This window comes from Petaurus breviceps, unplaced genomic scaffold (genome assembly GCF_028583685.1).
Source record: "Petaurus breviceps papuanus isolate PSGF00001 unplaced genomic scaffold, PetGlider_PUasm1.0 126, whole genome shotgun sequence".
Classification (NCBI taxonomy): domain Eukaryota; kingdom Metazoa; phylum Chordata; class Mammalia; order Diprotodontia; family Petauridae; genus Petaurus; species Petaurus breviceps.
The window spans coordinates 55,372,729-55,386,990 of NW_027185655.1; the positions used below are offsets into that span (position 1 = coordinate 55,372,729).

At 38.1% G+C, this 14,262-nt stretch overlaps 1 protein-coding gene across 8 annotated transcripts in view; it reads right to left on the reverse strand.

Moving 5' to 3' along the window:
* Window positions 1-14,262, reverse strand: part of STOX2 (storkhead box 2) — a 317,208-nt gene that overhangs the window by 62,613 nt on the left and 240,333 nt on the right. Inside the window, exon 2 of one of the 8 annotated variants that reach the window (XM_069096437.1) lies at window positions 9,510-9,718. The exons of the other annotated variants lie outside the window; for them this stretch is intronic. Within the exon in view, the coding sequence (XP_068952538.1) occupies window positions 9,510-9,705 (196 nt within the window). The 5' untranslated portion in view covers window positions 9,706-9,718. The remainder of the gene's footprint in view (window positions 1-9,509; window positions 9,719-14,262) is intronic. 8 annotated transcript variants of the gene reach the window in all.

Below are 14,262 nucleotides of genomic sequence, written 5' to 3' on the forward strand. Positions count from 1 at the left end.
AGGGAAGAAAGAAAACATGAAAAAGAAAGACATGGTCTCTACCATCAAGAAACTTACAACAGAACTGAGGAGACATTGCACATCTCCATGAAAAATTACCTATTGATCCTTTTGTTTTTTACCGAACTTGTAATTTCATTAGTGTATGAAAAGAAGTGAAGAAAATTGTAGTGAAGAAATTCTTTCTACCAATGAAGACAGACAGCTGTTCTACAAATCTTGGTTTAGAATATAGCAGACAATACTGAGATGTTTAGTGACGCGATTTTTTTTGCCCAGGGTGATGCCACCATATATATGACAGAGGAAGGACTTAAAACGAGGTCTTTGAGACTCCAAGGTCAGCTCTCTTCACATCATGCCATGTTGTGTGGTAGAGTATATATAATAAGTATCAAATAAGTGGTACTGGGGAAAAAAATTCCACACCCAAAATATTTTAGGAGCTTTCATAATTTAGAAGAAGCTAACAATGGGCTGATGGTGGTCAGGGAAATCTGAATGAAGACAGCCTTTTTGCTTTGAAAGAAGGAAAGCATTTTGGGTAGGGAATGAGGGGGAAGAATAGATAATTCCAGACTGGAGATGGTAGACAGCTAAGCAAAGGAGAACAGAAATGCATATGGCAGTATGAGGGAGACTGTAAATAGAGCAATCTGGCTAGAAGGAATTTGTGTTAAAGAGTATTTAGATATTGGTCAGGCTAGCTTTGCATTTCACTCTTCAAGGAAGGACCACTCCAGTGAAAACAATAAAGTCTCTTCATACTATTCTTACAATGCTTTCTGTAGCGTTGTGCCGATTCTCTCAGGGAAGGGATGGGAAAATATGGGTAGTAACAGTATGTCTTTCCCCTTCTTTTCACGTGCCTTGTACTGCTATATAGGCATTTGAGTTCACTAGAACTCTCACGTTACACGGTTGGCATTTCCAAGGAACTGACCACAGGAAGGAAAAGTAGGAGGGGAGAATGCGAGGATTTGTTTGTTTCTTTGGTCTCTGAATCCTAGTGCCTAGAGCAGTGTCTGGAAGACACTTAATAAATGCTTGTTGGATTGGATAATAAAAATAGGCTTGTGTGTAACATAGTCCATTTTCCCCCTAACTCCAAAAGCCGATAAATACTACATCTACCACTCCAACAGAGATTTTATCACAAATTTTGAGCACGTAATTCTTTGCATACTGGACAGGAGATACAAGCCAAGAGTCTATGCAAATGGTAGCCCTGCTACAGTTGCAAATCCTACATCAGCAACAGAGTCTGGAGTGGGATGTTAGTTCCAGATGACAAATCACAATGCGATGAAAAGGAATCCTTTGAACAGAAATCCCTGGACACCAGAACAGCACTTAACCATCCAGACTTTCTTAGATGCAAGAATTGATGAGAAGACCAGGCGTGACAAGAATTAAAAATACTACCAAAGTAGTTTCCAAAAGAGAAAGTCAAATCTTCTGAAGTCTTCCTAGTCAAGAGGTTACTAGGCCAAGCACATCTCTCTTATGTTAGGAAAACTATTTCAATTATAGTTGAATCAGACAGACTGGAATATTGACAGGGGTTCCAAACATTTGAGCAACAAATATTCTTGGTATTATAGTCTCTTATGAAATCACCAAATGACTGGGGAGTATGTGTTTATTACATATTTGTGTATTCCTATATATGAAAGCCATCTAATGCTGTTCCTTAGGAATAATAGCTACCACATTTCTATAGCAGTTTATAAGGTTTAAAAAGCATTCTCAGAGAATCAAAGACAATGAGACAGAAGGGATGTCAGGGCTCATTCAATCCAATTCCTTCATTTAGAGATGAAGAAACAGGCAACCCAGAGAGTTGAAATACCTTGGTCAAGGTCACACAGATAATAGGCATCAGAGGAATTTGAACCCAGATTCTCTCATTCCAGAGACAGTATTTTTTCCACTGTACCACCACCTTGCCTCATACAACCTCCCACCAGTCCCATGAAGTGGATAGAACATAAATTATGTTCATTTTACAAAGAAGGAAGCTGGGACTCAGTGGTTAAATGTGTCTTGATGAGGGTCATACTATCAAGTATCAAAGCTTGGACTCAATTTCAGGTCCTCCTGGCTCTCAATCTAATGTACTTCCCTCAATACCATGCTGGAACCAATAATGATAGGCATAGAATATATGATAATAAAATAGAATCATCCCTGAATCCACAGAGGATCTGTGGTTCTGTCAGGGTGGGGAGCTCTTGGTATGGGAATACCCTTCACCAAAACAGATCATAACCAGACTCTGATTTTGTAAACAAATCCCAGAGTTGCTGGAGGTCCAGGCAGGGTAATGGACTTGTCCAAGAGCACACAGTTAAAAAGAATCAAAGGTGGTATTTGAACCCTGGTATCTCTAACTGCAAGCTCAGCACTCTATCCATTAAGCATTGAAACACATTGTCTTGTAAACCATAAAAGACTGATTACTTTCTTAACAGTATTTGAGAAGATACATACATACATATATGTACAAATATGTTACTATGAAGAGAAGCAAATTTTCCAGAACTAGACCATTTTATAAATTTTTTGTGTATCCAATTCTTCACTTTTTAAAAGCTGAAGCCACTTAGCTTTTAGTAAATGATCCAGAGTGCAAATCTGATGGTATTTAGGGAAAAGGTATCCAAAAGCTTTAAATTCTAAAAATTAATTTTTTATTTATTCTAATTTATTTACTAAATCTAATATTCATTCTAATACCACACTGTAAGACCCTAAGCTGCTGGGAGCAGAGAGATGGGAAAAAGATGACTGGAATAGAAAGGCATTTATTAAGTGCTTAGGACATGGCAAACACTGGGGATACAGCGGAAAAACAGAACCGTCCCTGCTCAGCTTACAATTTAATCGGGAAAGGCAATACATAAAAATGGAGGGTCAGCCTGCAGGGAGGATGGGAAGACCTAATGCTTTGTGGGGTACCGTGGCGGAGCGGATCGCAAAAGCCACACTTTGAAGAACCTTGATAGTTCTTAAAGATGAAGATGTTGCTCCCGTTTCCAAATTTCACCAGTTTTAATTTCATGGAGCATGTCTGGACAGCTGTATGGCCTTAGACAAGTCTTTACCACATCTGAACTTGGAGCCTCTCTTAACAGATTAAATCTCCAGGCTCAAATAAAACAATGAAAATAAAACACCGAAAGAATGACATATTCCCCCAATTACTGCGTAATGTCTTCATCAACATTACTTCTTCCCCACCCCAAGTCATCGAACTACAAACTATTGCAGTCTTCATAAATTACATATAGCCAAAAGGGTAAGAAACGTGGGGCTAATTCCATCCTTGATTGACATTCATGGAGTATGATTGTGAAGAATTGACTTTACCCACTCTGTGCCCCGGCTTTGCCATCTGTAATGTAGAAACAAAATAGTATCTTAGGGTTTGTATAAAGACAGTCTTACAATTAGAAGAGGTTCCACTTCAAACCACGTCATACTAATGAACCCAGTGGGAATCCATCTTTGATTTTCTTGCTTTATTCACAAAGATGACACACAAATCTCCTTGTCTACTCTTAATATTTCCCCTTCCTCTCCATCCAATGTATGATAAATCACTAGCTGTTATTGAATAACTGATCTCAGGGCACTGACCTGAATGATGAAGATATCTTTCATTCTGTTGTTAAAGAGACTAAGATATCCCTTACCTTCATCAGGTTTATAGCATAGAGAGAACAAGCAAAGGTATATGAAAAGCAAATCACATCATCTAAGGATTAGGCAATATATATTGAGGTCATCCAGTCTAAATTCCAACTCACACAAGTATTCCCTTCTCTATGAAATCTAATAGATTTGGCCTCTGCTTAAATATCGTCACAGTTATGGGGAAGTCTTCATGACATTCATTACAAGGCAACTCATTGAATTTCTGCATGACTCTAAATGCTAGAAGTGATTCCTTTATGTGTCACTGAATATGTCTCCCCATGGACTTTGGTTCTACCATAGTTACATAGGGGAGTTACAATCAAGTCTAATCTTTTTCTCATACAAAAATGTTTTTGACTCTTGAAAACAGTCCTCATGGCCCCTATCTTCTACCCCAAGCCTTCTCTTTTTCAGAAAAGAAGACCCCAGGTTGCTCAAGTGTTTTCCTAGATCTCTTCTGGAAACGCTCCAGTTTATCACATCTCTAGCAGAACAACTAAAATTAAGCACAGATGTGGCCTAACCAGTTGATTAGAACTACTAGTTCCCATGTTTGGGTCATAAAAACATTTCCAGAGAAAGACATAAACATATAAGTATATTGTAAACCATGTACCATTAAATCAAGGACAATAGGATTTCCATTAGAAATGTTAAACTCATTATCCCATCACTAAAGTCAAACGCCAGTACCATGATCATGTTCCCCATATACCTCTACCCTTTGTTCAACTTTCTCATCATAGGGGGCAATGCCACTGTTTCATACACAGAATACCAGAGATTACATGTCAAAAGTCACGAAAATTCTGAACTTGCACCTGAGCTAGAATTCCCTCTGTAAAGTCTCCAAGTGGTCACCCAACCTTCACATAAACAACTCCAATAGAGTAATCCACTATCCCCTGAGGTGGCCCATTCCACTTAAGATCTAATTTTTAAAAATGTAAATCAAGGGGTGGCTAGGTGGTGCAGTGAATAGAGCACCAGCCCTGGAGTCAGGAGGATCTGAGTTCACATATGACCTCAGACACAACACAAAAACTAGCTGTGTGACCTTGGGCGAGTCATTTAACAACAATTGCCCTCCAAAAAGTAAAAAAATTTAAAAAAATTAGATCAAATTTAATTTTTTTCCAATGTAAATCTGTCCTCTCTTCTTCAGACTCCTCAGACCCAGGGCATTGAGAAAGTAAGAAAAACAAAGCTCTGGCTATAAACACAGAGTCAAACAAAGTAAATTCTATCACCGGCCATGTCCAAAAAAATATTTCTCAATCTCCACTAAATCACCTATCAGGAGATGAGCAACCTCTGGAATGCTGATTGTTCACTAGAATATTGGTATTGAACTGTTCAAAATAAGTTTTCCCATAAAGTCAGCCAAAATTTGCCCTTTAGCCCTTTCCATCTATTACGTCCAATTTTGGGGCCAAGGATGTCTTGACGTCCCTTCCTCATGAGAGCTCTGAAGACACCTATTATATCCCCTTCTCACTCATACATTCTCCTTTTCTTATGCTTGCCATGCCCAACCATGCTTCAACCAATCCTCAGAGGGCAGTGGTTGTCAGTACTCCACAAAACCCTGAACACCTTTTCCTTTGGATGTCCTAATTTGTCCATGTGCTTGCTAAATTATAAATCACCTAGAATCAAACTTAATATGCCAGATATGGTCTGATCACAATAGAATCCATCGCAGACTTATTCGAACTGGTGCTGAATGAAGTGAGCAGAACCAGGAGAACATTGTACACAGTAACAACCACAGTGTGTGAGGACTGACTTTGATAGACTTAGCTCTTCTCAGCAATGCAAAGACCTGAAACAATTCCAAAGGACTCATGATGGAAAATGCCAGCCACACCCAAAGAAAGAACTATGGAGTCTGAATGCGGAGAGAACCAGACTTTTTTTTTGTCTTGCTTTATGTTTTTCTTTCTCATGGTTATTCCCATTCTTTCTAATTCTTCTATACAACATGACTAATGTGAAAAAATGATTAATAGGCATGTATATGTAGAGCCTATATTGGATTGCATGCCATCTTGGAGAGAGGGAGAGTAGAGAGGGAAAGAAAATTTAAAACTTTAGGAAGTGAATGTTGAAAATAAAAACAAATTAACCAAAAAGAAAAAATAGAGTCCATCAGACCTACTGTTTCCCTTGTTTTGAATGCTATGCTTTTACTACTAAGACAGAATAACATCATATTAATTTTTTGGACTGCAATGTTGCATTATTGCCTCATACTGAACTTGCATTTCTCCCCAATCCCCAAATTTGGTGCAACAGAAAGATCACAGTCTGGCTTCAAACCCTATAATCTAATAGTTGCTATCTGTATGACCTTGAGCAAATTCACACACTCACAGACATGCACGCACATGCACACGTACACACACACACAACACAACACAACACAATTCTGTTCAGAGTTTAACCTCCCTGGCCATCATTTTACCTCATTCACAGAACAGGATTGTGCTAGCGGATAGCCCTCGAGGTCCTACTTTTAACTTTAAGACTATAATCCTATGATTTTCCACATAATTTCTTCCTGTATTTATATAGTTGATTCTTTGAACCTAAGTATGGGTGGGCCTTTATTACTAGGAAAGTTTATCTCATTAGATTCAGCCTTTTGAGATCTTTTTGCCTCACAATTGTCCTCCAATAAGTAAGTTATCCCTTCTGGTTTCACACAATTTTTAAATTTGTTGTATACCGTTATCAAGGCCTTCATCCACTTCACTGACACAAAAGGACAAACCCTGCGGCAACCCAGGAGAGGCCTCCCTGCAGACTGACATAACCATTAATTCATTAATTACTAAATGTTTTGAGCCAATCATTCAACCAGTTCCAAATCAACCTAACTCTGCTCTTGCCTATCTCTCCATCTTGTCCACAAGAATATCAAATGACTCACTGAAACCACATCTATGACATTCCATTGATTTATCAGTCCAATAAACGAGCCAAAAAAAAAAAGGACAGGAGTTTAGTTTTGACATGAATTTACACAAATTAACTCTTAATAACTGTTTTCTTCTATGAATAATCACATTCCATTTTCTTTAATCTGTTTCCAAATTTTGCCAGGAATCATAGTTTGAGTTTACTTTGAAAAAAACAATTTCTTCTCTCTCTTGAAAATCAAGAAGTATATTTGCCAATTTTCCAGTTGTGTGGCACCTTTCTATTCTTCAAGAGTTTTAAAAGCTCTTTGGCAATCACTCAGCTGAATTCAACATCTCCAGCAAAGAACTTTAGAGTTATCTTTGTACTTTATTGCCAGCTTTTAACTCCACCATTTTTCTGCTTTCTGTCAATAAATCCTGGCCCTTATTCCAACAATAATGTTTCCTCCCTCTGCCCCCATTCTCCCTGTATCTACCTGACATACTTTTAGTAGGAACCAGTGTTATCTCGCAACTAAAGTATTATGGCCCTTTATCATAGCACTTCAGTGGATAGAGAACAGGGTCTGGAGTCAGGGAGATTTATCTCCCTGAGTTCAAATCTGACCTCAGACATTATCAGCCATGTGACCCTGGGCAAGTCACTTAGCCTTGTTTGCCTCAATTTCCTCATCTGTGAAATGAGCTGAAGAAAATGGCAAACCACTCTAGTATCTTTGACAAGAAAACCTCAAATGAAGCCACAGAGTCAGCCATGAATTTAAAAAATGACTGAACTACAACAAATTATCACGGCCCCCCCAGTTCACTTGAACCTTTATTGTTCCTATCAAAGCTTCCTTTTCCATGCATCCTTCTTCTCATGCCTCTAGATTACCATAGCATACGCTCTCAGGAACACCTGTTACTCTGTTTTCTCGATGAAAACTTACCTGGGTCACCTAAGTTTATGTTTCTGCCAACAGCAGAGTCTGTTGGCACAATGAGTCACATTGTTTTCATGTAGCCTTTACCTTTAATGTAGAATTAACTGTCATTTAATATATTTTCAGTTAAGAATCTGAGATCCAAGAATGTCTAGAATTCATTGACCTGAGAAGCATTGATAACTCAAGTTGTGACTTGCCCTCTCCCCATTCAAGGCACCAGTAGTCACTTATCTGCATTTGTGCTGTTAATTCCTAGGTAGAACTTGATTTCCTTGATGGAAAAGAAAATTTCCATTTTCTCTTTCTTTTTTTTATCCTCTGGTACCTAGCACAGTCCCTTGAACTTAGTAAGTGCTTAATTTGGTTGAATGGAGTTTAACTTTTTAAGTTCATCTTGTTTTCAAAAAAGAGAAGGTCTTTACTATCATGGCATAGACATAGATTAATCCCCTTTTCCACTGGACTTCTCCCAAATGTTAAATGATTTGAATTCCATTTCACCAAACCATCCTCTAGTCATATAATGTCAATGAGTTTTCTAAAGACAGCTACATGGGACAGAAAGAAAAAGAGAAAGCCTACAAGAATCCATAATCATTAGGCCCTGAATAAGAATGAAATAAAACTTTCAAGAGTGGGCTACATGTCTTTTCTAAGCCTCCTCCAACTTACCTGCCCTTTAAACTATCAGGCATTAACAGTGCAGTACTAGATATGAGAGGGCACTCTTGGACCCTTCAGTCAGTCAGTGATGAATAATCCAAAAGTCCACATTCATTTTGGGAGAAAGAGGTTGTAGAAAAGTCCAGAGACACTGGATCACTTGGGAATATTCTCTGAGTTATTCATGTGAGTTAACCTATTCCCATGAAGTATATCATTTGCATGTTAAAGGCAAGGAGGTAAGTAATTTCATCCCACATCTTCCCTCTCACTCCAGCCACAAACCCTATTCACTACTTAGTTATACCCCCAGCCACAAATAATAAACTCAATATCTGATGACTATGTCCTACCAAGAAGGATTTATACTATAAGTATGCTTAACAGAGTTTAACAATTTCTTTGTGTGTCACAATATACTGGGCAGGGTGTCTATAGAAATCTAACTTCTTGGGGCGGCCAGGTAGCACAGCGAGTAAGGGCACCTGCTCCAGCGTTGAGAAGACCTGGAGATCGAATCCCGGGCTCAGACACTTAGCACCCACCCAGAAACACCTGGCCGTGTAACCTTGAGCAAGTTACTTAACCCCAATTGCTTAAAAAAAAAAAAGAAAGAAATCTAACTTCTTTTGAAGAGATATTTTTAATTGGGTTATTTCTTTTCACAATTATTTCTTTTGTTATTTCAGTTATTTCTTCTTGAAAGGTGAGCTCATCAATAGGCTTTGATAACATGGAAAGAGAAGATAATGTATAATTCTTTCTGTACTGCATAAAGATGTTAATTTGTGGTTGTGGCCAAAGTCTATTTGTAAGTTTGCCCAGTGCTAAGCTTGGGGCATTTCACTTGACCTCTCTGGGACTCAGTTTCCTCAGCTGTAAAATGAGGGGTCAAATTGAATGACCTCTAGCCCTATCTGTTATGTGGGTGATACAGCTACCACAACTTCTGCTGACTACTGAGATATGAAAACTGGCTGCCTTCAGAACAAGCTTGAAAAAAGAAAGCTCACTGCTGGCAGGCTAATTAGGTCTGGGAAAAGGCTATCTGCCCAAAGACAAGACAGGAACTTCCAAACTTCCCTCTAGCCTTTGAAAATATATACATATTTTTTTTTAAATTAGGCAACTAGTTTCATCTTAGAGATGTGTGGTTTGGCCTCCAACCTTTAGGGCAGGCTAAACTTATGGAAATGCCAGCAAAAGAAAAATGTAATTTTGGTTAAACTCTATTACATGTGTCCTAACTAGATGGGGAAGGAATGGGAAAAATATTGAGAAAACTCACACAGGGGCTTCCTCTCTCGTACTCCCTGCCAGGCCAGCGTCTGGAACAGGGTCCACTGCCTCTTCCTCCTGGGTGTCCAGCCAGGAGGCCACATCCAAGCCTCCTCCCCTCCTGAGCATCGAGTCCAGTACCATACATCTCTGCATTCTTCTTCTGCTCTCTCTCCTTCCGTTTCCATTCTCGTTTCCATCCTCATGTTGGTTTCAGAGCTGTTAGGTCAAGGAACCTCACGTCAAATAAGCCCAAAGGGGGCCTAGGAGAAATACTCATTTGTAACCTAGCTGTTGACTCGTTAGTAGAAATTCCTCCATCTTTGGTATTTTTAACATTCATGCTAAAAATTATACCCTGACTTAATGGTAGCAATTTTTAATAAATTTACATGTTTGTGTGGAGCTAGAAATTTCCCTAAAGTTCATGTGCTTGCTAGTCATAATTAAGTATCTTATCTTGCTGGAAAAGTCATGTGTCATTTTGGAATCTGGCCCATTGCATGTTTTATTGGCCAAATGAAAAAGATACCAAGGGGTACTATTTAGGAATGCAATACAAAATGGACCCAAATCCCTTCCCACAGTAGTGCTCATCAGAGGTCATCAGCTTTTGTTTAAAAAGACAAGAGCATCATTAAGATATTCTCTCCCCCCCAATACAACTTTCTTTCTCATTAATGATAATAATTTGTACACTGTTATTCACTTCCTTTCACATGAATTCCATTTGACTAGCATCATGCATTGCCAAACAGCAGGACAAGCTGAAGGAATCTGTGTCAATGGAGCATATTTTCCCCATATAACAAGCCATAACCTCTGCTTTAGCTGCCAGAATTGGTGCCTACATTGACTCTGCACAGCGCCACTGAATGAGGTCCCACCGATAAGACAGGGCTTTAGCCCTGGTTTGGGAATTGGACAAATTGAACCTTCAAGGTCAAATGCAGCTTGGGGACTGAGACCCAGAGAAAAGGTGCTTTTCTAAGTCCATACTTAAAGAATAGTAATGTGTATCTTCTGACTCCAAATCCTTTAGACCAGTAGTGTCAAACTCAAATAGAAATGTGGCCATTAGACCCTACAAGAAGGCCCCTGCTAGCCAAATATTGACTTAGAATTTACCATGATCTATATTCTATTGCATTTGCATTAATTTTGTTAAATATTTCCCAAACACATTTTAATCTGTTTCTGCACCTGTTGACATCTCTACTTTAGAATACATAATGCTGATGGAGGACAAAGTCCTTTATTATTACTACTTGTGTGACCTTGGAAAAGTCACTTAAATTCTCTGTGAGAATTAGAGGTTGGACTCAGTAGCTTTCTAAGGTCTACTTTGAAATTCAAACTGACCTCACTGGCTTCCTTTAAGTCCCAACTAAAGCCCCGCCTTCTATAAGAACCCTTCCCCAATGCTTCTTAATTCTAGTGCCTTTCCTCTATTCATTATTTCCTCTTTATCCTGTGAAGAGTCTGTCTTGTATATATTTGTTTGTATGTTGTCCCCCATTACATTGTAAGCTCCTTGAGGGCTGTTTCTTTTTGTAACCACAGTAACTGACATACAGTAGATACTTAGTAAATGTTCACTGATTGATTAATGTGATGGTCACTGAAGGTAGTGGAATGACATCCCAGACAATTATTAGATATTTAGGAGATAACAGGACAAATGAGATGTCCACATGCAAAAATGTCAGGCTTTTATACCACAACCTGAATAAACAAATCTAGTTAAAATCTCTCTTCAAAAAGGTAGATTGAAATGTTTTGAATATCTGTCTTGTTAAAGGACATGAACATCATTACACATAGTATAATAACTTCTCCCAAATAAATCTGAAGAAAGGTCCTATCAAAAGACACTCTGAAAACAGGTAGCTGCCCAGATACCTGATTTCTTGTGGGCTCTGAGTATCAGTCGTAGTAGGAACATGCCATTCTGCTGAATCATCCTGTTCTTTCAACTTAACTGGGATAGGGATCGGTCTTTGAGGGGAAAAATTCACAATTATATTTTCTATAGGCAGACACAATACAGATTCTCAACCTACTAGCAGCATGATAGAAGATAAAATGGAAAGATTCCAAGACAATGGCTAGTAAATGTAGGAAAAAGCATCGCAACTTCCACAAAGCAGATTGAGTATTTAAAGTCTAATGATTTTTTAATGGTCAGGCTTTTTTTTTGTCAGTCTAAAGTAATTTACAAAAAAAGGTCACTGGATTCCTATAACACCCAGGAGCTATGAGTAAATTATGTAGCTAATTATGGTTTGAATTTAGAGGTTCTTACTACTCCTCTCACCTTTGCACTCCTTCACATGAATAAAAAATATTTCACAAGCATGATAATCTATCTGAAGACTGAGAAAATCTACGGGTGCATAAAATGTAGTTGATTTTTTTTCTGTCCATCTTTCAGCTAAGTAAAATCTTGGGTACTCTGCAGAATGAAAGATACTTTATAGCACAGTTTGTTTAATTCATCACTATTTTGGGGTTCTCATATCTCAAGTGAAGTAAGACTTTCAACCATCTTTTTTTTCCCATCACTAATACATGGATTCAAATGAGTGTTAACTGTCTAACTTAAATGACTAACAAAGCATTCCCAGGTTGGTATTCCAAGACTGAGTAGTTTGGTAGACTTGAGAGTCAAAAGACTTGGTTTTAAGTCATGACTGATACTTAGTAGCTGACAAGATTCTCTAAGTGCTGGTTCTTTTACTTATCAGATGGGAATAACAATGTCCTAGATAGAAAAGTTCTGGAGAGCTAGAAAAAGGAATATGAAGGTGGTGTGGAGGCAGGGGTGAGTTAGAGTCAGCTCAAATCATCTCTAAGGTCAATTGTTAAATTTTCAAGATGAGGGCGGCCAGATGGCTCAGCAAGTAAAGAGCACCGGCCCCAGTGTTGGGATGACCTGGGGATGGAATCCTGGGCTCAGATACTTAGCACCACACCCAGAAATAACTGGCCTTGTAACCTTGAGCAAGTTACTTAACCCCAATTTGCTATAAATAAATAAATAAATTTTCAAGATGAGTGTTTACACCTTAGACATTGGCAAAGATAACCAACCAGGGCCTTTTTGTTGATTGTCTAGATTTTTAAAAGTAATAGACAAAACGCGACTAATGCAGATTAAACTGTAAAGGGTGTCTTGCATACATTTTTCCCTCTCGGGGGGGGGCTAGTTGTTAAACATTTATCAGCCCACTCCTGTCTGCAAGATACATTAATATATGGTGCTATTGTTAAATGGGAGAGAAGCCTATGAAATTTTTCATCTAAAAAGATCAAAACAGTGTTTCTGAATAATAAGCCCATAACAGTTTGGTTATTTAATCTATGAGCTTTGTGAAATCTATTTTTCTTGACCAAAGGGTATTTGTAGAACATATATATATCCTTTGTTAAAAGAGACATTTACTTTTGATTTTTCTCATATTTGTGTTCAATAATTTTCCACTAATGGAATATGTACCCATTTTTAGACATGATAAAAACACCAACTAGTTTGCCTTCCCCCTCTACGTTTCTTCTCTTCTCTCACAAACAAAATTTTATTTTTTTTCCTAACTCAGTTATATTTTATTGACCTAGGAAAGAGTGCTAAACTTGGAGAACTTGGAATCAGGAAAATCTGAATTCAAATGTGGCCTCTGACACTTAATAACTGTGTAACTCTGGGAAAACCACTGGGTAACCAGATTTCCTCCTCTGTACAATGGGCACAATAATTCCCCCTACACTTCACCAGGTTTTTGTAAGAATCAAATGAGTTAGCATACATAAAGTACTTTGTTATTAATATAACAAGCTGGCAACTTTATAACTTACAATTAAAATATTATAATACACTAATAATAGGTAGCTTATTTTCATATGACTTAGTATCTTAAAATTCTCCCATTCTAACTTTAATTTCCAATTATCTGAAGCCTACACTCCTTTGAGTACTACCAGGGAGACAATTCTTCTTTTCTTTCCTTCACTTTGAAAACGCTGTACATTTAATGACCCTTCCTTCATCCCATTACTGCCATTTCAGGGTGCACTGGCATAGCAACATTTCAGAAGACATGACAGGGAAAGGAGTTGACTTGAGTGATTTCTCTAACATAATTTAACTGAATCAGTAGCTGCTTAACTTGGTAAAGACCCACACATATGAAATAGCCAATTGCACGTATGTTCTGCCTGCCCTTTGCCCATTTACTCCAACTCCAGCAATGTAGCAATTCAGACTTATGGGGAGAAAGGAAGTGCATGGTATGGCAATTGTATGACCCAAAGTCTTTCCTCCACTACCTTCTTTCTTCCTTACAAGGGCTCACCACTATATCATATGCCATACTTCTTTCATCTTATCTTTTACCAGTCATTATTCAGTTAAATTCTATCTCAGGCACCTTATTTTTCACATATATATCTTCACTAGTTACTCTTTATTTTCTTCTGTTCTCTACTACCTCCTCTCTCTCTCCCTCTCTGTTTCTACACACACACACACACACGTGTGTGTGTATGTATATATAAAGTGTGTGTATATATATATATATATATTTTTTTTACATTCCATCTTTGAGCCAAAATATAATCCTAGCCATGGTTGATTATCATAGGAGTACTGAACCAAAAGAAGCCTTCAATAGTCACCAACCACTAAAGAAACACCTTGAAAATATTCCCAAGATTCCTTCACAATCTACACCCCTTCCCCTGCTGCAGTCAAAAAAATTTTTTCT